General features: G+C 39.8%; 1 protein-coding gene across 3 annotated transcripts; it reads right to left on the minus strand.

Moving 5' to 3' along the window:
* Positions 1-2,103: 2,103 nt before the first annotated feature.
* Positions 2,104-24,628, minus strand: LOC141913112 (ras and EF-hand domain-containing protein homolog). Of its 3 annotated transcripts, none has more exons than XM_074804568.1 (15): positions 24,120-24,628; positions 13,806-13,952; positions 13,567-13,657; positions 13,135-13,230; positions 12,782-13,047; positions 11,001-11,091; positions 9,090-9,133; positions 7,771-7,904; positions 6,759-6,877; positions 6,127-6,309; positions 5,818-5,959; positions 5,198-5,394; positions 3,773-3,892; positions 3,599-3,675; positions 2,104-2,535 (listed from the first exon to the last, which is right to left on the minus strand). In XM_074804568.1, the coding sequence occupies exons 1-15, from the start codon at positions 24,563-24,565 to the stop codon at positions 2,433-2,435; spliced, it is 2,256 nt and encodes a 751-aa protein (XP_074660669.1). In that variant the 5' UTR covers positions 24,566-24,628; the 3' UTR covers positions 2,104-2,432. The 3 variants fall into 3 exon arrangements, with proteins under 3 accessions (XP_074660669.1, XP_074660668.1, XP_074660667.1); XM_074804567.1 differs by lacking the exon at positions 24,120-24,628 and adding an exon at positions 17,342-19,023; XM_074804566.1 differs by lacking the exon at positions 24,120-24,628 and adding an exon at positions 17,342-19,023 and having other exon boundaries at positions 5,189-5,394.
* Positions 24,629-26,451: the final 1,823 nt, after the last annotated feature.

Genomic DNA, 26,451 nt, shown 5'->3' on the forward strand with positions numbered 1-26,451 from the left:
AACAATGATAACAACCTATAACAAACGGCCTTGTTTATAAAAAGGCCATCGGCAAACATAAACTGAAACCTTTTTTGCCTTTTTATATTTTTAACGGTAATAATTTCAAGGGCCTGAACATAAAAATCAACGATATAACTGACTGTATAAATAGGACGTAATTAAAATACTATGCGTATGGATACTTGATTATCACAATGTGGAAAGTTCGAATCGAGGAAATTCGGTGCATCGCCGATTCATCGCGAAATACTAGCGAAAAAATCGAGGAAAAACCAACCAACATTATTAACAACTAGGAATATCATGAAACAGATAGAGTAGAGTGTTAATGGGTCAGTTGCTCAAAAGTTGGTTAAAGATAACCGGCAGATAAATATCATAGTAACAACGAACTTTTTCAAGTGTCTGTGTGTCTACTATCCATTGGTTAACTCTAACTAACCAACTTTTGAACAACCGGCCCTATATAAATAATTTCGAGTTAGAACTGGGCTTAGATCGGCCGAAAGCTGTCCAGCAGCTCGACTTATATTTAACCAAAGAAAATCTCCGTTTATAAACCTCGGTTTCTATCCAATTTCTAGCCAATTTCTGAGATTATATACATTGTTTTTTTTTCAACTTTCGAAACTTAACAACAATTTCGTACGAACGATTACTTAGCGATGCACCAAATTGTCAAGTTCTTCTTTTTGTTTTCAAACAGAAAATACTGCAACACGAAAATGATAGTTTTAATACACAGAGAATCTATATGTTTCGTAACCGGTCATCTAAACCCTTATCGTGAAAACATTTCATGACTTGTGTATCTCATATTTCACTTGATTGAACATGATTTCGTATATGTTTGTACATGTAATGTATTTACACTAAAGCTGGAATGTTAACCTCTGGTTAGTTTTAAATTTATAATACTAGAAATAAAACGACATTATTTACAACACTATGATATTACTGATACTAAATGTTTTCTGTCGCTTTACACTGCGTTTTGGACTTTTAAGATATTATTGAACATCGTCCTTGACACTTGGCCACGAAAATGTGCGTCGAATCATCAGTTATAAGTCCATATGAAAATGAATTTCAAAATATACTTTGACTTTGAGACCTATATCTACGAGCGTGCGTCGACTCACAAAAACGGACCTGATAAATCGATATAAAGAAGTCTTCAATTCTGTAAGGAACAGTGACATTTTTGCTAACAAATGACCGTCCAATCGTAGACCACTGCATAACCTCAAGCCTACGATCGAGTATATTTGTAATGATACAGAAAACGTATAAGATAATATACGGACGTCACGCTTATCAGTGACTCCGTCATACTGGACGTGATATAGCAGTGAATATTCTACTTCGGTTAACAGCTATGGCTTGACGTCCAATGTGACGTATTGTGACGTAGCATGCATTAATTAACCCCGTAAGCGATAAATTACTCAATCAACACATTTTTCGACAAAACGTCATATATACCTCTATCTATTGCATATACCGCAAAAATTCACAGCTACGATTTAGTCACCCTGCTGCTTGTACGGACAGCAAAGGCACTGTTTTTGTAAGACTAGATTATTTTTCCGAAGCACCATAATGAAAATAGGTTTCCGCGACTGATCTGCGAAAATGAATTCCTACTATATAACGTAACGGCGCAGAATCGATCGCGACTTGCTTTACCTTTCAAGATGATTCGACATCTGAGCGAACGCACTTTGATCGAAAGATGTGTAGAGAATCCCTAAGCACTGATAAAACGAGAAAGATGAAGCGCGAAATGTTTCGTTTAAGCTCATGATTTATCGGTTCGACGTTTTCCCGAGTTTTCCCGAAGACGACTATCATGCTATGTAGCCGAAACGTCGAATCGATAAATCATTAGCTTTAAGGAAACTTTTCTTACTTCACCATTCTCGCCTTGTTAGTGTGCGATTCTCTATATATCGTCACAACACGGACTCGCAGTGTTTCATCAATGTCTATTTGATCGAAAGACGAAATAGAATGCATATATATATATATATATATATATATATATATATATATATATATATATATATATATATATATATATATATATTTGTACCTATTATCTTCATTAAGTACAATGGTACTTATATATATGTGTGTGTATAGTAAATGATGATTCGAAAGAGACGATTTTAATTTTAAGCGACGAGTATTTTTGCGGATTTAAGTTTCTTATTTTCGTTTCCTGGCTATTTTTACTTACACTCTACTCTACTCGACCGGATCAGATTAAGAAAATGCATTTTTTTGAAGTACTCATTTTATACTTTAAGAAAAATTGTCCCTTCGCTTATCTATAGGTCATAGAGCGATGGTTTTCGGCTCCGTGTCCGTTTTACGTTTTTGTGCTTTATTCGTGGACGAGTTCCACCGGTTAGACTGAATGTATTCTACATATTGCAGCAGGATTTCTTATCCGATTTTTCCAGACTCGACTGGCCTAATTGCATACCGGCACTTTGGACTTCTATATCTTCGTTTGTGCGTAAAATCCTGCAATTTAAAAAACGAAATTAGACGCATTAACGAGGCCTCGTTCGACGCGAATACTGTAAAGAGGACGTTCATATGTAGAGAATCCCATAATGAAAATAACAAGAAATAATACAAGTCAAGAAATAGTTCCCGTGAGCAACGTTTCGACTATATTCTAATAGTCATCTTCGGGAATACTGTATTCCTTGAGCAAGTGTAGTTTATTCAACGTTTCGGCTATATTCTAACAGTCATCTTCAGGAATACTGTATTCCTTGAGCTAGTAGTTTATTCAACATTTCCACTATATTCTAATAGTCATCTTCAGGAATACTGTATTCCTTGAGCTAGTAGTTTATTCAACGTTTCGACTATATTCTAATAGTCATCTTCAGGAATACTGTATTCCTTGAGCTAGTAGTTTATTCAACGTTTCGACTCTATTCTAATAGTCATCTTCGGGAATACTGTATTCTTTGTGCTAGTAGTTTATTCAACGTTTCGACTCTATTCTAATAGTCATCTTCAGGAATACTGTATTCCTTGAGCTAGTAGTTTATTCAACGTTTCGACTCTATTCTAATAGTCATCTTCGGGAATACTGTATTCCTTGAGCTAGTAGTTTATTCAACGTTTCGACTCTATTCTAATAGTCATCTTCGGGAATACTGTATTCCTTGTGCTAGTAGTTTATTCAACGTTTCGACTCTATTCTAATAGTCATCTTCAGGAATACTGTATTCCTTGAGCTAGTAGTTTATTCAACGTTTCGACTCTATTCTAATAGTCATCTTCGGGAATACTGTATTCCTTGTGCTAGTAGTTTATTCAACGTTTCGACTCTATTCTAATAGTCATCTTCGGGAATACTGTATTCCTTGTGCTAGTAGTTTATTCAACGTTTCGACTATATCCTGATAGTCATCTTCAGGAATACTGTATTCCGTATTCCTTGAGCTAGTGTTTATTTAACGTGGTAGCCAATTCTGATATGACTGCTAGTATAATTGCAAAAAGTTTTAATTTTGAGAGTTAAGAAGCACCTTAAAGAAAATAGAAGGGGGGAGGAAAAATATCTTACCTCGCTAATTCGGTGACGCATTCTAAAACATTCTCCCCGTCTTTGGCACTGGTTTCGATAAAGAGGGCGTCGTATGTCTGAGACGAGAAAAAAAAATAACGAATCAGATTATCTTTACTAAACTGCTTAATACGAGTACCATATTCGAAACTGTGTAATGAAGTATATAGCTACCTTGGCAATTCGTTCACCGTCTTCGTATTTCACCGTTCGTCGCCCGTCGGCTTCGTATTCCGTCCTCAAATCCGTCTTATTACCCACCATCATTATAGGTATCTTCTTCTGCGATCCCTCCTATGTAAAGCAAACGCCGGGTGAGTTAACGCAGTGTACGCGTATTCATAGGTATGATCATGGACTCTAAAACAATTCGTTTCAGAGTCCATCGTTTTAGAGTCCATGGTATAATACTTTCTGACGAACTGATAATTTTCTAGCAATTATTTTCTAATCAATTGCACATGCGAGTCAATACAACGTGACAAGTAGTACTGATACATGTTAACTAGTTTATTAGACGCACGAGTTTTCGCTACTATTGTATCGTAGATTCATCTCCCATTCACCTGGTGAAGCTATTATACTCTGGTAGCGCAAGCTCTTGCATCTGATAAACAAGTTAACCGTTAAAGCGCTGTTCTACACCCGGTTAACACGGCTCCTCTACTAATCTTCTCATCGTGTCTAATACTAGATTCAAGAATGCTTCGAATACGAACGAAATTTCGATACAATTTTTCCATATCTCGTACGGGCTTTCTTTCCATATTTTTCCCCATTTTCCACGACGACAAAAACGAACAAAAAACCGTGCAGTCGGTGCAGAAAGATGTTAGTGAATAGATTCAAGGTATTATTCTACTAATCTAATTATCATGCAAGCGACCAGAGGACGCCTAAATCCATGCTATGATGCAATATAGTCGTATACAAAGATGTTTATATAGACGTGACGTATACATATATGATAGGTGTGATAGGTTTTTTTAAACCGGATACCCAGTGAGATGAAACCAATTTATATCTGGTCGTACAAATTGGCACTTGTGATTGCTAACACAGCAGACAGTATAAGACGTGAAGTGTTTGTATATGGATGTATATACACCTACCACTATTCTAATTATGACGGCCAGTACTTGCGAGTAATTTGCGATTCGTTCCCTTGGCGGCCACTGTATACGATGTATTTATAGACCCCGGGGGTCAGAGTAGACTGGTTTTAACTTTTCGGTCGCTGGAGAAGCACATCTAATGATGGCTTCTCTACTGAGAGACCGAAACATTGTTTCTATGAATTCTCTGATTCAAATGCCAAATTTGTGAGGTTTTTTGGAGCAAATAAGAGGTTATTCTTTTACTAAACGCCTATTTTCATATGCGTCACATCGACCGTCAACTGGCCGTCAATTGCGACTCCAGTTATAGCCATAGCCCAACGCACATGATGCGTGATCAATACGTCATAGTGACGTCACGCATTGTCTCTATATATCGGAGTTAATTTCGGGGCTCGAACACCGGGTACTGACCGTCAAAATGCTGCCACCGTACCGAGAGTAGCGGAGCATGTATTAATAGTTGTCTAACCTGACTCACCTCCACGGCTTCCACCCATTCTCGCACGTTTATGAACGAACGTTCGTAGGTGACGTCATAAAGCAGCAGCACCCCGTCGGCGCGTCGGAAATACGATTTGGCGATGCTGCGGAATCGTTCCTGACCGGCAGTGTCCCATAACTGCAACGCGATCACTCTATTGTCGACTTGGAGCGTTTTCGTTTGGAAGTCAACGCCTGAAAACGAACGGAGACAAGAGAAATTGAGAACTTGTTGCCGTGAAGTTAAGCTGACATTGACCAAGTACAATTGATTACCCAGGCCCCAGTTGCTCAAAAGTTGTTTAGAGTTAATAGGTGGATTAGTGACAATTCACTTCGCATTGCTACACATGGTATTTCTCCATCGGGGGCTAGTTGCACAGTCATGACTTAAGACCACGTTAGTCTTAAGACTGGTCTTAAGTTGTTAGATTGGCTATAGAACTTTATAATTATTTCCCTGCGTCGTTGAGCTAAAGGGGCGCTCCTTGAAATAAAGTGCCAGTGTAAAATAGCCTATATTTCGGCGCCGGCCTTTGGCAAACGTCACGACACCCCCGAATAGCCATTTTACTCCCGGCGCTGATATAACGTTTTTGATTTAGAACACGCGTTTACCTAACGTTGAATTAAGATTGTTGACGAATTTTCCTTTGCAAAGTCTCATTATAAAACTGGATTTCCCAACGGCCGCGTCTCCGCACAATACGACTTTATACATTCGTTCCGGTTCGGAAGTTATTTGTTGTGTGCTGAGCGCCTGAAAATTAGAAACGTTGAAAGCTGATTCGGTATTTTCATTTTCATAAGAAAAGTAACTTGGTAGTTTATTGACGCCTTGAAGAAGACTAACGATGGTTTTTACAGCGTCGAAAAATCGACGGTTCGGAAAGCATCTCTAACTACGGGTATCTCGAAGATACTTACATTTTTCGGTACGCTCGGTAGTTGTCTGCGATGCCGACCTTTCGTCGATCTTTGCGACCGTTGACTGCTCCGGCTACTAGCCGACCCCGGTCGACTGGGCGACCGCGAAACCGACCGCGACATCGACGGCCTCAACGACTCCAACTCTACCTCGGTGTCCATGTCATCGTGCGACTCCGCCACCTACAACGATGCCATCCAGAGATAAAATAGATTCCCGCACTTTGATTTCTTTGCATTTTTATTATCTATGCCTTTTTATGATAAAGAAATAGCTTAAACACGTTGTTGGTGCTGTATACAAGGTCGAGAACATTGATTTATCAAATATCGACGATCAATGCCTATTGTTTTGTAGCCGGCTTACTGTAGCGTGTCAGTATTTCAGCTGTCGCTCAGCACCAGGTCACAAAGTTAATGAATCTACTTCAATGCGGGGTTCGTCAGCAGTTCAATTAGAAATAAGCAAATGATTTGACTTTTGTTCACCAAGAACATAAGTGTGTTCCACAGGTGGTTACACTAGCGCAATGGAGATTATTGTGGATAAAACCACTTCCAGGACTGGATGAAGACCATTGCTGCAACTCCCGGAGGGGAATGCAGGGCACAATGATTTTGAATCCTCTCACCTCTGTTTCTGTCTCCGTATCGGCGCCGAATCTCGAGTTTCGTCTGTCCGCGTAGTATTCTCCGTCGTCCAGTTCCGACTCGAAGTCGTTCACGTCTCGCATCGTCGAATGGCCGCTATCTGTACGAAAAATCATACCGAACACGTGTGTGAGTCGTATCATCATAGAACTCAGGGCCGGATCTAGGGTCTCAGTCAGGGAGGGACGCCCCTCCGTGAATAGGGCATATCATTAGAATCAAAAGGGCACCACCGATAGAAAACTCATCGGAAAATATTCATCATTCGATTCATTCATATTGAATAATTCATATAGACCAATGAAATACCATAAAACACGCTTCACAAGTTGTTTTTTTTCAAAAGCAGAAGAAATGACCCAAAGTAAATGGCAAAAAATGGCGGCTATAGCAACGGTAAAACGGTTCATTAACAATCGATATTAACGAGGTTTGCATTAACGTCGGTGCATAATTAATAATTCATTTCTAACGCTGATATTTCCATCCGACGCAATACAATGAAATATACGTACGAGTTGATTAATCATTGCAGCTCTACGTTCATATGTTTAAATGTCGTTGTATTTTATATGATTGAGCGAAATGCACTGGTAGGTATAGGGCCTATAATTGATTCATCTGATGAAATAATACAGTCTCGAATTCATCGCTACCTAATTCACTTGATTTGTCCAGTTTCCTCGGGAAGGTCTTTAAGGACTTTGAAATCTCAAGACAGGTCTCAAGTTGTTAGATTGGTTATAGAACTAAAATGAGCTCAGACTCGTCTACGGTTGTTAGATTGGCTATAGAACCAAAATGAGCTTTGACTTAAGTTATTAGATTGGATTTAGAACTTAGATGGTCTTTAACTGTCCAAGCCATGACTGCGAAGCCCGTCCCGGGTCACACTGCAGGGGTCCAGTACTGACAGAAATACATTTGATTGTGATGGACCTTATGCTAATGCCCCCTACCGAGAAAGCCTTCCCTCGCCGATAGAGAACTTACCGAAATCCTCCGGTAGACTTTCTTTGTCGTACGATCTCTGATGTCGTAGAGAACGATTCAGCGTCGGGTCGCACAGGGCCAGACTCTGGTCGTCGACGAGTGTCGGTGAACACAGGCTTCGAGGCCGTTTTGCGCTGATGAAAATGAAAAACATAAGCAAACATTAACACGGTGTGGCCACTTTCCACCAATCTACAAATTCCTGGAATTTTGCCTAATTTTTCGGGCCATAACACAGAATTCCCTGAGTAAATCTGTGGATTTCTTGATAAAGAAACGCGTGGTCAACAGCATATCCAGATACTATGTGCTTTCCAGGTTTTTTTTGTGCAAAATTTGTCAAATTCCCAACCGAGTTTTCCCTGATTTCAAATAGATGTTTCTAATTCCCTGAGTTCTTCAGGGTTTCCAGGCCAATGCAGTGCCACCCTGACAGAATTTGACTCGAGGAAAATAAAACAGATTTTTATCGAAACATTGTGTAATCCATTATAGACGTTAATGCCCGTGTATGATTATAGAGGACAATCTGTTTCACGTTATAAGAGATCGAGTGAGAACATTGACGTTTTGCCACCGACCCAATCTATCAGTGTAATAACCTATCAGTTTGATGCGATTTTATTACAGGCCTCAGTTGATCCCGTAATCTCGATACTACGAAGCGGAGGCCTCGAATAGATTCATAACGCTAGCGAACAAAAATTTTCCATCTCGTTTTGACATACGGGAGGGCGGGTGGAATTAGAAAATTACTAATATCCATGGGGTTTAATTGGTTTTCTTAAAAGCGTCATAAATAGGCTCTAATTCGATGGATGTATCATATACATGGCCAAAATTGAACTAAGTCTGGTCTTATCAGTGCGGCTAACACCAGGAACAATGTTGCGCCGGAATAGATAGGACTGTTCTTAGATTGGCTATGAGACTAACTTCCAAACTACTTGAAGTTCATTGGCGAATTTGGTAGATACTATTTATAACGATAATTTTCAGATTCCTGGCTTATATATCCATATTTCCGTCATATCCTTGACAAGCACTCGTTCCGATAGGGTAAACGACTTCTGGGTCCAGTTCCACAGTTCTGAGTTAGGATTTGACTCTGAGTTAAAACATTACTCGCAACTGTGGAACTGGGTCCTGAGTATCCTGAAGAATATTGGAATTATGCGGGAGTACTTGTCTAGGGGACGATAATCCATAAATGTTGATTTTATACCGTTGCCCGCAGTATCAGTTATAACGATGTTCCAGCGGTATGGAAGTTCAATTTTTGTCGGACCTCGCCAATGGCTATACATCGTCGAACTTACCCGCTGTCGATGACGTCCAGTTCCTCGAACGAGCCTCTGTTCGGCTGAAATGTAGAAACGTTGAAATGACTACGACTCAGACGGTACATGTGCGAGCCGACCTTCGTGAACGCGGCCGGTCCTCTGACGGACGACCTGTGCCTGTGCGGACGGGGCGAGTAGAGTTTGTGTAGCGTGTAATCCGGATATCTATCCATCGTCATCGGATTCGTGTTCAAATACATCCGCTGGTCGGCCATTTCTTTCGTCAAACGATATTATTACTTTCCGATTCGATGCCACTGATTACTTTTTTTCGCTCGCGAGACCGAAGCAACTCTAACTACGTTTTTGCCTGTTCTTTTTCTTTACTGCATATATTGAAACCGAACAGGCGTGAGGGTACGAACACACGTATCATCCAAACGCATTCCGATATCGACACGCCGCCATTTTCTGTGAAAACTTGCTAGTGAAAAACCAATTTGTCCGACGTGCCTCCTACCTATCTATATATTCATATATACATCCACTGTGAAATATTGTTTTTTTTTTTTAGTATAGATATTCTTTACAAGCGGTCGGACGCTATTCTCGATGCTGCTGCGGTTTAAAGCGAGATATCGCTTACTAATTCATTATTACCGCTATCGGATACACCGTATATACACGATCCTTTATGAAAGCAATTGAAAATCGCGCGGCTCCAATACAACGGTATATTCCCGAATAGATATCATTTTTCTAAAACATCGATCCGTCTGCGAAGTAGGTATTGGCGACGTTTGAATTCGCGCGGGACGGCGGCGGCGATCGCGGTCGCTTCGCGTTAAGATCCGAAAGAAATACACGCGCCGTCGAACGCGTATTTCTGGATGGCGAAAATGCGACGCAAAACGCGTAAAACTATAGACGTGTAGGATATTAACGATTTAACAAGTGAAAATCCCGCAGTTTTGATACCGAAACGTCGACATCGTCTGACAGTTTAGGAGTTTATCTCTAGTCCATCGTCGGAGAAATTAGAAAACAGAATCGGACAATAAACGCGTGCGTTTTACTCGTTAAGTCTAAATACTGAGATTAATACCAGTCTTCCACAGTCGCCGGCGATTTATGCTAAGTCATTTTTTCTACTTCGTCCATAGCGGCGTATCTATGCGAACCTTCCTATTTCCTATGTATAAATATAATAAGCCGGCCCGTATATCGCGAGCTAAAGTCGGAGTGTTAGCGGAATGTGATAGTGTAGCCACCAGTACGTAGGGTTGTAACGGAGCGACGGGGGAATTAATTAATAAGTAAGTAAAGTGATAAATGTGACGGACTCAAGCCCCGCTGCGTGACAGTCCATCAAACGAGTTTTATCGCCGATAAACTCCCTCGTACTATATACACAGCTTTCGCATTGCAACTGACGACGGATACCGCAGACGACTCGCACGAACTCGAAATAAAGCATTATTCGAAAATCGACAACCAAATCAACTACCAAATTCATGATGAAAATAGTAATAGTATTTTGATTTCTAATGCGCCCTTTTCACAGTGGTGTAATGTTCAACGGCGCTTTCCATCCCCCCCTATAACTCTATTCCATGTATCAGCCATCTCTCCTCGGGGAGAAGTAACATCCGAGCAGCTACTAGAGGCGCTCAGGAGTCATCTATCACGCCAGGTGCCCATTTACTCCTGGGTGAAGAGAGGCGATGAGTATAAAGTGTCTCGCGAGGCCGAACACTACGGTAATGTACGGGGTTTGAACCACGATCTGGCTCCCGGAGTCGAACGCTCTAATCACTCGCCCACACCGCTCGACACCGGCATTTGAATTGAATTGAATTCAATCGATATGCCCACCGTAACAACATACGGAGACATTCATATAAAGCGATATTTATAAAGTAAGGTCGTATTTAGTTTGTTACTTACCTCTGATCTGTTTCTCCTGTGAGACAGCCGTGCGTTGTCTAATGCCGCCCTTAGATCGTCATTCGTGTCATGTAATTTTTTATTGGCGTCGCTGAAAAATATTTGAAAGAGAATTCTTATCTTGCACGCGTGTTAATTCTAACGAGACGAGGACGGCCACGCCGACTAATAGTAACTGTTGGATTTGGCTGTTTTTTTTTCATTTGACAAGTGCACTTTAAGTATTGCAGAACTTTCTGCACTATGTGTTCAAAGCGCTGACCCTTTACATTGAGAATCAATTCGCTATCATTCCACTGCAATTATTTAATTGTTATATCATTATTATGAATATGGAATCGAATCAATATTCGGTATCAAGTTTAAACGTCGACGACGGTACAAAATTTGAATATATGCAAATGGCGGCTATGTTACGAATTAGAACAGACCAAACTGGGGGAAAAATTACGACATTTTTAGAAAAGAACTTTTAAAAAAGAATCAATTGTTTCGTTTCTATATCTGGAGACTATCACAAGGTCTATGTGCCTAATATTACTATCGATTAACGAGGTATTTTATGATTCTAATTCTTTTCTAAAACGTCGTGGTATTTTCATCCACATTCTAGTTCCTTGGCGAATTGCCCAAAACAACGTTAAGCAATGTTATATTATGTTAGATATCAATATGTTCGAATTCATGGTTTCGATCTAACGTTTTCAAAAGCTGAACAGTTAAATCGACGTAAAATGACATTGGAGAAGTTGTGGTTTGTTGGGAGGAGTATGACAAAACTTTCTGCATATTATATAGTTTAATGATTAAGTAGGGAAAAAGCTGTTAAGTCTTAGATATAACCCGTAATGATAAACAAACTATGATATCGAATTCATAAAGAATGGGTTAGTTAACTACATGCGAAAAAACGATGAACAATGAACAAAGGAATTTTGAAAGAAAAGAACTAGAAATTGTGGAAGCGATTTAGTGTGTTATTGGTCGATGATAACAAAATTACAGTTCTATTCCATGAACAGGGGTAAAAAGAGTATAACACGTGAAAAATATTCTAAAGCTTGAGTTGATATATTATGTACGTAAATGGTAATAATTATCGTTAATACGGTGCGTGGGATTAGTAAATAGTTAATCGTATGGACACGGTATGCAAAGGATTGGCATGCTTTGAATATTCACGGTTTTAAGGCTAACTGTTGGTCTTCTATTAATGACTGTATCGGATTCCAGTTTATTGTGCGGCACCTTTTGCAACGTCGTCGAGGTTTCCTTGACCTGCGCATTATTATTATCATTTATCATTATATCACACTAATAGATTCAATCATTAAACTATTTCGGTTTTATTTTGGTCGTTTGAACACACGCGACCGTAAGACACTTCAGTACATGACTAAACACGTAAACCTAATAGGAACTAACTACTAATGTCTACAGTGAATATGATATATAGATTTTAGCTACCGCGACGTAGGTAGCGGTTTTATGTGGCGGTAATGTAATATTGCGAAAAAAAGGCACACAGACAAAACGACAACAAAGATAACGCCATAGATTACACTTAAATACCTTCCATCACCGACAAGCTTTAAAAATTGTAAAATATCAGCCTATATTTATCGTCTATTTCATCGATGGTTTTTCTAATTTCTAATAAGCATTTTATAATAATTCACTCGAGTATCGGGAGCCTATATACGAAAATTGAACCTTTTTTGAAATGAAATGGTTGCGGGTATTTCGTAGATATAGTAACGCTGCGTATATAGTCAACTTACTGTAATAGATGTAACTGGCGAGTCAAGTTGTCTTGTTCCCTGATGTAGTCCATCAACGTGTTCTTTTGACGTTTGAGCTCGAGGCTTTTCTCTTCGTATTGCGTCCTGTAGCCGGTCAGTTCGCTGCGTACCAACGCCAGGTTGGTCTGTGCGTCGGTCAGGTCGCTTTTTAAGTACCGGTTTTCCGTGCTCATATCTTCGATGCGGTCCTTCAGCGTGGCGACCATTTCTTCCGAACACTCGCGGTCGGCCGACCGAGATTCCACCTGTAACAAGCGACACGATGTATTTCTAACTATAAATAGGCAAAAACGATTATTCTGCAAATTCTATAAGTCCGAGGCATTTTTTACCTGTTGCAACCGACGATTCGAAGCTTGTAACTCTAAAATCTCCATTTCCATGGCCCGTTTTAAGTCACCTTTTTCCATTTCGGATTTTTCGCGTTCCTTGAAAAAGAAAAGACTCGTTATTTACATTGGATTAGATAATTGTCAGCCGACAAGGAACATTCAAAAGTTTAACATTGTTAGTCCAGTTATACAGGGATATCGTTAATTGAAGTAATGTATATGTAAAAAACACAATCGTCAGAAAATGCAAAATGTTCGAATATATTTCAAAATTCAAATACATTCCCTGTAGATAGGCCACAGTATTCTGCGTTGGAAACAACGAGTTCGTTCTTTTTACGATTGTAGATTTTGCTTCTACGATCGATTAATTCTACAATCTCATAAACATATACTCGTATACATTACGATGTACACATATTTTACCACTACCTCTTTTCGAACCCGAGTCTCCGTTTTAATCATCTGATTTTCCATCTCTTCTTCCAACTGTCGTAGATGTTTTTCATGCTGTTCTTTTTCTCTATAGAAAAAAACACAATGATATCGTCACGAAAAACTAACGCGTACGTGCACTTCAATTTAGGAATATGTTTTTTTTGCATATAGGAAAAAACAACTGTAAAATTTTGCCGTTTTTTGCCGATTTTGCCGTTTTTGCCATTTTCTACCTTTTGAATGATTGTTCGAGTCGTTCATTTTCGAGTTGGTGTATTCGAATGTCTTTGATGACGTCGAGAATTATCTTCTCGAAGCAAGGAAGTAGTTGAGGGTACTCGGTGTGTATCGACTGGTAGAGCTCTACTACGTGTTCTTGGCTGAAATGACACATTCATTCGAAAATGTACGTAGATTTCGTCGAAACATGCAAAAATGACGTATATCTAGTATTAAAAAACGTGGACCCTTATTGCGGCCGAAAAATTATGTCAGTTTTAGTAGTAGATCTTAATGAGTTCTTATTATATTTTCCTATTCTACAAATACAAAAAACCCCAGAATAAACCTCCGAAACTCTTGAGTTTTTTTTTCTAAATCAAAATACTAACAGCTCTGGCGATATAGTCATATCCAATATATTCGAATCGGGCATCGTTATGGTTCCTGTATCCCAGCGATCGATAAAAATCTATTTTTCCATATATCAAGAAATTCCGGTTTGTAATATCAATCCTAATAATATCGTTTTAAGCCATATACGTATCTCAGAACTTGTTGATGTCACAAAACCATAGTCGGATATATTTCGTGTACGTATTTCGGTATGGCGCAGACAGTACTGCGTCGAGGCAATCCCTGCAAGACTAATATACGTGTATTTAATTGCGTATATATTCATATACGCCGCGTTGTGCACCGTTTGTTTCGCATAAAAACGTATTTAAATCAAATACCGACTCTCCAATAACGCGCCGTAGGATTATATTCCGAGGTAGTGTTTCATTAGCAGATTTTATTGATAAGGCGTTATCAGCAATCACAGTCTGGCAACATGCGCGATTCTCCTACAAGTTCTAACTGTTATTCAAAACTGATCTATACCTCGTAAACCATTTATACAGTCTCTGATATTTCGAATAACCTTATCGTAAATTCAACTAAATTCCTTATTGCAAATTATAAGTTGGTAGATGGAAGGATATAGGGCGTGCGGGAAGACGCATGTCAATTGTGTAATAATGGAATTGGGGACGAATCTACCGTACATATTTAAACGATAGTAAGGGATTATATCTGGATTGAAGATTTTCTACGAACCCAAACTTTTTCAAAATTTTTTATTTTTGTTGGTAAAATGGCGAGACTTTTCACTTAATGATTCCCTACAATAACTCTGCGCTCACGTGTATACAAATGTTCAACTGTACTGTAGGTCGTATACAATGTCTTTCTTTCATGTACTGTAACACTCGAATTTTTATTCGTATTTAGACCAAGTATTTGTCGAGTAAAGTGAAGTAAAATTGAATATTTTTACCGGATCGTGCAGTATAATGCTCTGCGTGCGCCTATGCGTATTATGATCGTTTGTCTGTTCTTTTCATTTCTCGGTCACGCGTAACGGTCAAGGTCGTTTTAAGTTTTCATTAACTCGCTATTGTCGAGTGTGTATTTCGTAAGGAAATTCACATAATCAACGTTTACTTTTGATCCGCCTTTTTTTGTCCCGATTACATCCGCGACAATCATGGACGATTCCACTCATGGCAAGCGAAGGTCCGCCAGATTCGCTACTAGCTTGTGGGCTTTGTTTTATGTAAACTTCTTAATTGAAATCGAACCGATTTTTCTTGAAATTCATCGATTTCAATGGAAATCTTTCCAAACACTCAGTAGAAAGGTCTATCATAAATATGTTCGGTAACTTAAGATGCGATTATGTATTTAAATTCTAAAGGAACCTTAGAATCTTTATCAAATTTGATCAAAAATGAACTACTTCCCACTACGCGAGTAGCTGCGAGGTGTGGCGGGTTATCCGCATCGGAATTAACTAGCGAATTTTACCAGAGAATATCTCTTTTTCCGAGTCGACAACCGCGCATATTTCAATTCGATCGAGTCGCCGGTGTATGAAATACCTGCCTGGAAGAAGAAATGACGCTCGGTATAAAACAGGGATATTTTACCAGCGCAAACACGCTGGCAGCGATAATTTCAGCAGTAACAGCTGGCTTCATTTTCAGCTCCACCCTACACGAGCAAACAAAGCCGGTCCAGGCTGGCTATATACGTTATTATGATTATAAGCTTTGCAGCATTATAGCGAGATCTTCGCTTCGAAGCTCGGCCTACGCAAAATCCGGGCAAAACTAACGGTGTCATTTTTATCCATATGCGTCGTCGATTGTGTGTCATTTGTTTTTCGTTGAGACGAAGGTTGTTCGTCACGACAATATAAAAACGAGCTTTTGACGACAGTAGAAAAACAACCGTTTTATTCTTAAATGTAAAATGAGAGACTCGCGAACAAGATTTGTTTAGATTTAAGTTCAGAGTTATGTGTAATATAATCATGACTTATAGATTTTTTTGTTGGTTATAATTTCGACTGTTAACCCGCAGCAGCCAAAGGAGTCTACACAAATTTGGCAGCCAAATCCGAATCACCCTTTTAGAATTCCATATACATCTATTATGTAATATAAATTTTTATTATCATTATTATTATCATTTTCATTATTGTTATTATTATTAATATTATGATAATGATAATTATTATCATTATTTTCATTATTATTATTATTAGCTATTTCGTCATCAAAATTCAATTCTACAAGATACTTTACATGATATCTATAAAAAAAACAAGCATTGGTGACGATTGCCCAATGGAATTGTGATAAGTAACTGTTTATTTTAACTGTTAGAAACACCTATAATGAAAAAGACGATCAAATCATTTTTGGTCATTTTCGAAACGGACCATTGTGAAAACCTGAATTTCCTAGTTAATTCATATTTCGTTTTAGTTGTTTGTACTGCTTTGTCGTTATTCTTTAATGTAGGTAGTTTTGCTTTGAAACGACACCGTGACCTAGACTATGACGTCACCTGCGACGTCAAACCTGGCCGTTTCCTTAACGAACGCGCCATGTGTTAGCGTCAGTGGTGCGATGAATTAATTTCAACTGTCAAAGAAACACCAAATTTAATTACAGTAATAATTCTCATTCTCAAATAGCAAATTGGAAGATCGCGTTTTATTTCATCGTTATTTTCGAATTAGGATTACTAGAAATTTCGCCGTGATGTAATATATATTTTTGAAATTGATAAATGATTCATATACGTATTTTGTCGTACGGTTCAGCACGGCACAGTGTATCTAAGAGGACACCTGTTGCTGCTTTACGTAGCTGAGTCATCACGGCAGATGTACTCGTTGATAATGTATGCTAAATAATTCTACGAAAATGCTAATATTATTTCCAGTTTTTATTCGATCAAAACGCGGTTAAATCTAACCCCGCTGTTACACCAGCGGGAGTTGGGTAATCCATTGAAAATACGATACGCCCCGTGATGGGCATCTGCGCTAGCTAAACACACGCTTGGAAATAGGCCCACTGCATGATTGATCTGAAATTCCATCCCGGGTCAAAGGCCCTATAAGTATGAAATACCATCAGCAATTCAAGCTCATTCATATCATCTCTGAAATTGATAATTTTGAAAATTTTATACCGAACATACAGAGCCATACCTATGATTGAGATATCCGACGTTACACATAACATCCGTGCAAAAACCTAGTTTATCACATGTCGGCAGTTCAAGGCAGATACTGTGCCGCCTGCGGATCGGGAAGTGTCTGATGATATTCGGTGGGTTGTTTTCGTCTTCGAACAACGAGTTTATGGACGGTGGGCGGCTACATTTACCCGACGCGCCCCAAGACGCCGACCTCCGCACGGACGGCGGGAAGTGGGGACTATCGTAGAAAAGACTGTCCGTACTTTTCGTACTATCCGCGGATATTTCTTTCATGTCTTTTAAGTGTATTCGTTTCGATTTCGACGCGCAGCACGGATTTCTAGCCGCCGATTCGTCGTCGAGGAGTTGGGGACTTTCCACCAGCGCCGTCAGAGACGACGACCTCGACGACGAAACTTCGGCCAAAGTTTGTTTGAAATCGTTTTCGCTGATTTTTCCGTCGTTATCGTAATCTAGACGGTCGAATATTTGATCGATGTCCTGACTCGCCCAGTCGGCGCAGAACGCCCGCAAATCTTCGCGCTCGATGAAACCGCTTCCGTTGACGTCACAAGCGCCGAACAGCGCTCGTTGCTGTTCGGAATCCTTCGCCGCTTCCGCGAACGCCGAAAAGTAGTCGGCCGAATTAGTCCTCTTTTCGGCGGCATCTTCGCCGATCTTGTCGCGATCTTTCTCCGACTGTTCCGGTGGTTTCGCATGTCCGTCGCCGGTAGAAGCCGCCTCCCGATACTCGGCGGCCGCCTCGTCGACTATGGCCAGTAGAGATTTCTCGAAATCCGTTTTGCTGATTCGCCCGTCCTTGTCTTCGTCCAAAGTTTCGAAAATCTCGTCGATATCGCTCGGTTCGAGTCCGGCGCAAAACCGTCGCATGTCTTCGCGTTCGATGAATCCGCTGCGATTGAAATCGCACGCGTTGAACAGCTTTTCCCGCTTTTTGGCGTCGGTCGCGGCTTCGGCGAAGATCGTGATATCCCGCGAATCATCGGCGAAGATCGTGACATCTCGGGAATCATCGGCGGCGGCGTCCAGCTGAGTCGTCGATGTCGTCTGTTTCGGGCTGTTGACTTCTTCAGCCTTTTGAAGACGCTTCCTTTTATCCTTAGTTTCGTCTCCCTTTTTCATAATGTATTTCAATATCGTCTGCTCACAAAGCGTAACGGACAAAGACTCGCGTTACGGTCACCAGGTGACGTCACCGGAATTCGCCGTCGTCCGAATATCAGACGAGACTGGATCAGATAATCGGCACCTTCTCGCGACGTAGAATCCATCGCTGATAATAACTCTACCACCATAACGCTCAGCGGCGATAAAACAATACGACACTTTCTCGGAAATCCGTCGTAACCGAAGCACATTCGTCGAAAATATATGATGATAATGAAAATAACAATAATGTCGCACGTGCGTCTTGCGTCGTTTTATGTGTATATCTCAGTTATAGAGAGATCCGTTTTGATTCGTCGCCTAATGGTAACTATACGCCGTTTAAAACACTGATACTATACGTCCCATAGTCGCGCGCAATGCTCTATAATGCATTATAATATCATCAGTCGTCGCCTAAACTATTCCTAGGCAAAACAGCTGCTTGGATATATGTATATATGTACATATTAATCATCGCTTGTGCGCTAGCGCTCTGGATGCTTGAAAAGTTGAAAATCTATAATTATCGCCGTCCATATGTTCAAATGTTATAGTTACGAAACAATGGAATTTGAATAAATGCTAAACACGCGCGGGCCAATTATAAGCCTCTTTACGAATCGAACCGCGGTTACGCCACACGATTAAAAGTTGGAAAAACGCGTTTTTGGGATTTGGCAGCGTTGAATGTATAACCGGAATCTGCGTGCGTAGAATCGGTTTAAGCCCGGCCACACATCACTACAGTGTAGCCTACCCTTACTACTAGCTACTAGCAGCAGCAGTTCGAACAAAACGTCACAGCTCGCCGATTATCCTGCCACCAGCTGCTGTCTCCCTGTCTGCGCGTCCCTCTCGCTGAATAAGTCTCTAATCGTGAGGTCGTACAAGTCACGTCAATCGGTCTTTGCGAGTTGCAATCACATAACTCAAAAATCAGAGAGTTTTATGTCGTCGACTCGGCTCGTTTCTTTTTTCGCATTATAGTATATCGATAGAATATATGAAATGATCTCGGTCCCACCACCTGCTCCAGCTATGGATACTCTGTTCTACTAGCGCGCACTATAATTAATAGTCCACTGCGTGCTAAAAAATGTCGATTATCTTATCGCGAATTTTTCGTGTTTGTTTAAATCCCGATATTTGCTTTACTCGCACGATTGAGGTCTGTACTAAGATTCGGTTACCGACGACAATGCGTCCGCGGCAATCGAGTATTCCTCGTGGTGCGAGCGTAGAACCGCTTGTATAGTTAGTCGGTCCGGCTCCGGGTCAATGTCTCTTGAAATCGAACCCAACTCATCGCAGAAGTGAATATAGATGAAAACCTAACCAAACATCGGGTAGAAAGTTCGACGGTGTTTGGCATTCGAAAGCCTACGAAAGACCCATTAATTCGTTTGATGGGCAAACGGGTTTTCCGAACGGCAAACTTTCGAACGGCGAAATATCTATGTCCTTTTTGTCTTCGTTGTTCGTGTTTCTTATGATATCGTATTTCTTATTGTAGTTCTCTTGACATCGACTGGTTTTCGGAGTTGAAATATCGAAACGAAATCATCTTTCATTCTCGCTCCCAGTGTTGTTATTGTTCCAGCATATGCAGGCCAGCAAGGCTGTAACTGCTATATAAGTATTGAATCATTGTCGATTGGTGAATTTGATGTGCTCACGAAAATCAATCGCGTTGAATTCGAAATAAGTTGAATTCTAGTTCAAGTATAAGAAACATTTGTCCCGAGGATACTTAATAAGGCACATCGAGCCTTCCATAGTTCCCGACATATCAGATACTGTATGCAAATAGGCAGGCAGCGAGAAGTATAATTGTATATTTCAATGATCCGATTAAAATTCGTATCTAAACCGAAATCAATAGTTTTAAACTTAAAACGTGTGATGCCCAATTTCAACTATGAATTTCCCAATTCATAGTATAGGTTAACATTATGCTGATAGGAAATATAATCATCAATATCATCGTTTCTAACATCATTAGCATATCATTCCTTTCAAATCCTTCGGTGCAATACACAATACACGATGCAACTCGAGCGGCTTATTTTTCAGCTATCGATTTTCCCAAGTTTATGGCGAAATGATTACGAAAGACTCTTTGCGTCGACGTCAGCATAAATCGCTGGTTCCACGTAACTATTTTCTTCTTTATTTCCGACTTCGATTCAAAATTACGTAATGCTATGATATTCTTCTTCGATACTGTTTAGCTCGAAAGTCGATTTTGACGATGTCGTTAGGCTATGTGACAATACGATTTGCGTAAGCGTTGACCGCGCTACGTTTTTACGGTCAATAAACCTAGCAATAATAAATTTGCACACGTATCACACAACGCATATAGATATCTATGTACATAATGCGTAATTTGAATAAATTTGACGGTTGAAATTAGCATCGATCCGAAATTGCGTAAAGGATCAACGGCAGCTGTTGAAATTGTATTTTTGAAATGCTCAATACGTCACTGCGTAGGACGTGCGTGACGTCACCGTTACGAAGTATAACCGCCACCTGGTGCAGGGGTTAGGTGTTCTAGTTACAGTCAGGTAATGAATATTCGATTTTCTGAGAATAGGTTGTTTGTAGTTTTTCTCCTTCAAAGAAGACCGGATTCAGAATCTGCCTTACGCATACCCCAATAATTATTTCGTTCAAGCAGGTTTGACGTCACGATGGCATAAGATATTATCCTATTAAACGAAAGAGAAGCTAGTCCGAAAAAGTAACTTTGAGGTAATATACTATTCGATGTTTGAATTTTATATATCCTGTTAACATCAGACTTGAGTAAAGTACTGCATTGGCGAACATGACTGTTAGGGTCGAATCCGATATATTAGCTCAAAGTTACTTTTTGGACAGTAAAGGTCAGGATCCGATTTCATAGACTGGTATCAACTTTAACCTGGGGGTTAACTCAGTTCATTTTCGATTAAGCTAGCCGCCCCTTGGTTTAAGTTGATACCAGTCTATTATAAAACCGAGTCCTATGGTGATCTAAATTTCGCTCATAATCATATAAAATCGTCGATAAATGTTCGTGCTTGTATCATGAATTAGTCGAACGATGGAAAAACTGTTAACGACAGCTGCTGCTGATGTGTGTTCGATTAAGAACCCACTTCATAGCGCTGAAAGTAAAGACCTACCTACGCTTTGTGAAAACATAATCATAGAATCACACGCGTGTAACATACATTCGCGTACATAATGAATATTATCGAATTTTCTAGTTCCAGCTTTACAATAATCGGGAAGATCTATCAATTAGAAAGATGGATCAGATATAATAATTGCTGAATTTGTTTTTTTCGATTTCAATTTTCCATTATTTTCTTCGCTACGATTTAAGAGAGTAAAGCAATTCATTGGTCAGGTTAACATTATGCAAATGATAGGAAATATACTATCATTATTTTTACCATCATTGAACATATCATTTTTTCTACTCCTTTGGTGAAATACAAAACAATGAATTTATTCACGTTCCCGAAAACGTTCGTTTTCAATAGACTTATTTACATAAGTTGAAAATGAGATTTATCATGTGTACGCTTCTGTGGTTATTCATTTACCCCAACTCTCAACCGGAGATGAACTTATTCGGATCGAATGCGCAATACAATTTCCCATTTCCCCTTGTCGGCACAGCTCTCGACTACATTCGATCGGAAATACCGAAAACTATTCCGCGAAAGTAATTGTCGACTAAAAAAGGGACATTAAAGGAAACGTATCGATGTGTAAACCTATATTGAGGTGAAGATCCTATTGAATTGTTCTCCGATATCGATAAACGCTTCGGTGGCGTCGTGTTCGACGACTATTTCAGGTTAAACAAACAGTTGATTTAATGATCCATTTCATTATCCGTTCAACACGAACACACGAATACCGATATCTGGTTTGATCAGCTGCTCGATCAGGAAGCACAATCCGACATTCGATATCACGTAGGCGTATGTCGAAATCATTAAGAAAAATACATAAGTAATTGTTACGTGATATATTCGTTTGAATAAATATATTTGAAGGGTTTGGGCTGTCCGTATGAAAGGTGTCCAACGTCGAAGCGGAGGGGGGTTTGTGAACTTCGGACTTTTGTGAACAAGGGGAACGGGGATGTTGGATTTGGGCATCCTTCTTCGAGGGGAGGGGTGATCACCAATGGGACAACTTTTATGGATAATAATGTATAGGCTCTATCCGAGTTCTCTTAAGTCAAGTGCTGCATTAAATGAATGACTACTTCAACTTTCATATGAATGTTTTCAAGATAATGTATGGAATAACAAACTGTGGTCCAGAATGTATAATAGATGATTAAGTGAAAAAACGATTTATTTTGCATAACTGGATATCCGAAGTCTTAAACTGCTTTTTGTCCGACGGACAAGTGGATGGGGCTAGTGCAATAACAATGTGGACATTCTGTGGACACGGGGAGGGGAGTTGGTCAAAATCTTGCTGTTTTGTGTGGACGCCTTTTATGGACAGCCCCTTGAGATGTCGTTAAGGTCGGGATGGGACAAATCATTTACTGGCGATATTTGTATAACCTTCAACTTCTGAATTTCTGTGGTTCTTTCTATCGATAGTTTTCTCACTACGTGCTCTAGGCTTTTAAGGACTCAGAATGGTCACTCGAACGCTCGATGAAGTCAAGCCGTCGCATAATCAATAGATTTTTAATAATTAGTTCTGGAAGTATGCCAATTACATTCATTTGTTTGCGCTAAATTCGTACGCACTAGAACGACGCGCATACTCCGGAACATAGCCCCGACGAAGCTGACATCCTGAAGACGTATTGCGAAAAACCTCTTATTTAACGTATACGAATTTCTTATTTTCTTGGGAAAATCAGAAAAAAGTCGTCGTCGTTGGAACCGGTGTTTTTGTTCGATTATTCCGTAATCGTTTTTTTTTCTCGCACGGGATTACGTGACGTAGCGAATCGTGCATTCCAAGAAAGTCAGCAGGTGTTCACGCCAGAGTCAATCTGATGAAGTATAGGCACACATTTCAATAATACGTTTACCGGCTATGAATAATAATGCGCGAGGGCGAGATAAAACAGACGTTAAAATCAAATAAAATTAATCAAAGTCTCTCATGTGTCGCGGGCGTATGTATTTCGGTGCATTCAGAGAAATTGCATTTTTTTTTGTTTCGATATTTTCGTATGATCTACCACACTCTACAGGGTCGACGGAAAAATGTCATATAACTAACCGTTGATGTAGCGGAATAAAAAAATACCATGTTAGGTATCAGTATTGACATGAGAAGGGTACTTTTACATGTAAACACCTAATTATTTTCCTTAAGAACCGCATCGACTTCTCTCACTTCAAAAGGCTACCATTTGCTTTACTTAACCGATTTAATGATTTCATCTCGAAGATCTTATTTTTCTATGGCACTATACTAATAATTGTCCCAGTCGGTTAGGAATATGCTACCGCATTTTCCCGGACACCCTGTATCGACCGACATCTTTCTTCATATCGGAGATAAATCGATAAATCCATAATAAAATGCTTTTCTTCGTGAACTAGAATCAATAGAATGAATGTTGAATATCTACTTACCAAGATAATGCGGCGAGGCCATCTTTGAGACCGTGCACTGCGTATACTGTTTCATCCTCCCGCAAGGCGTCCAGACTTTCTCGACTATCCAAAGAATCTCTGCTTCCGTTTCTACTCAAGGCCGCCGTCGACATACGCCGCCTTTTGCGGCTAATGTTCAGCAACGTCTGGCTAATACTCTTAAAACCCTCGGCGAACTCGTTCACGCTGATGCGACCGTCTCCGTCTTGGTCTAGTTCGGAGAACACGTCGGTCAGTTCGTCCGAAGACAGTTCGGTGCAAATGCTGGCCAGTTCGGCCTGATCGATGAACCCGGAACTGTCCAAATCGCACGCCGAAAACAACTGCGCGATGTACTTCTCTTCTTTTCCTTCTTCGGCGCTCGAACCTGTCGGAGTTGCCTCCGGTTTTTCGTGATTAGGCGGCATGGCGGCACTTTCAGACATGGTGCTATCGCATCCGCCGTTTTCTTACTATCTATTTAGCAGTTTGTTCGAGATAACGTCCTAAACCGCTTGGGCACAGGACGGAAAATGAATTCCGACGTTTATTGACGCTAATCGCTAATCTACATCCAACGCCTGTTAACCAGCGGTAAGCTGGCGAAAAAGCGTCGATCTCATGGCTAAATTATTATTGAATATTTCTTCGATGAATTGTTACCTGAAACAAAAAAAAAAACTAAGATGTTGAAACATAAAATATCATCGATTGATATATGAAGCTTTCGTCGTTTTCGTTAGTTTCATCAATAAAACAATGATATAATTCATATCAATTTGAGAACTCATGTCAACCAGAATCCCTCTAAACGCCATTCTAATCACAGTAGGAATCATTTTGGTGACTGTGGTACATATCTAACCTTATGGTATTAATTTAGATATACACCGTGCCATATTTTCATTCTGTTTTTCAGGATCAAGTTCCATCATATTTCGGTAAAGATTAATTCTTCGAGTTGAAATCAGTTAATTTTCAATGCCTTATATCTTAAGAGTCGAACATTAGCAGACAGCTAGTGTACTGGATTCCGATGTACACAGCATATCGTCAATGGCTTTTCTATTTATCATCAATTCCGATCATAGATTAAGAAATGATTATTTTTGCGATTTTTCGCGTTAGGTTTTCAGTCAAGTAACCGTCCGATATCGATAAAGTGAAACCCACAATAATTTGAAAAAAACCAGGAGAGAATCTGACGAGTTATTTTCGAATTCTGAATTTTGAAAATGGCTCGTAGATTTAGTCGAAGCGTCAGATTCTCTCCTGGTTTTTTCATCTAATTGTCGGTATTCAACGTTATTCTTCGTGTTACTGCATCGCTGTTCAAAAAAGCGAGGGAGTAAACACCAAAACAGAGCAGATTTTTTTTCTACTTTCAGGACCGAAGAACCAATCTAATCGGTACCGATGAAGATTATCCGGACAATCCGACTATAATCCGCCGAACCATAAAAGACTTCAAATAATTCACGTATATACCGTGTCGTGATTAATTTGAGAGTAATTAGATATATTCGATATCGTCGTCAATACGATAACCGCCATTAACGATGATGATTAGATTATCGACAAGCCAACGACATCCAACGTTCAATATACAACGTAATCATAATAACTCACGATTTTTCGTCGACGTGAAATTCTACTTCGAAATTGCTGCTCCGCGTTTTTTTTCCCACGCGCTGACCGTTAAGTATATATACACTTACGCTAGGCGATCATCGGCGTCAAACCGTAGTAAATTCCATACGTTATTATTATGTCATTTGTAGCGGTTACGGGTTTAATTCCGGATTTGAAAATGAACTGCAGATGTGATGATGTCGTGTATGTATTATGCGAGCGGAGCTATAGGTCTCCGACGATGACACCTGTTGCTGGCTACATAATTTGCATATGCTAATGAAGTATCTCGCCGCCGGTCGGATATGGCGGAACACGCGCGCACACACATAGATATCTGAATATCGAAAGCGATTGATTTTACATCTGTATAATAATGCGCTGGCCCCGGCTGTGTGTACGTAAGCGCGTGCTGAAAATGCGATAGCAATATATCGTTTTTTTTTTAAACTCTGGAGGATGATTAGGCTTATAAAAAAAAACGTCCATTTACGGTTCTGTTTCCTAGGCCCGGATCGCAAATGATTTTACGACCTGAAATCCTGCGATAAAGTGATGAAATCGATTTGAGGATTTAATCTGTTTTAAGCTAGCTCGTACGGCCGTTTATCGTTTCGGCTCTATTTTCCTTCTTAAATATTTGAAAATTATTAGATTGGATTCTGAGATTTAGGACACGCAGTTGTGAGTTAGAGTTCAC

The sequence above is a fragment of the Tubulanus polymorphus genome, chromosome 11, assembly GCF_964204645.1.
Source record: "Tubulanus polymorphus chromosome 11, tnTubPoly1.2, whole genome shotgun sequence".
In the NCBI taxonomy this organism is placed as follows: domain Eukaryota; kingdom Metazoa; phylum Nemertea; class Palaeonemertea; order Tubulaniformes; family Tubulanidae; genus Tubulanus; species Tubulanus polymorphus.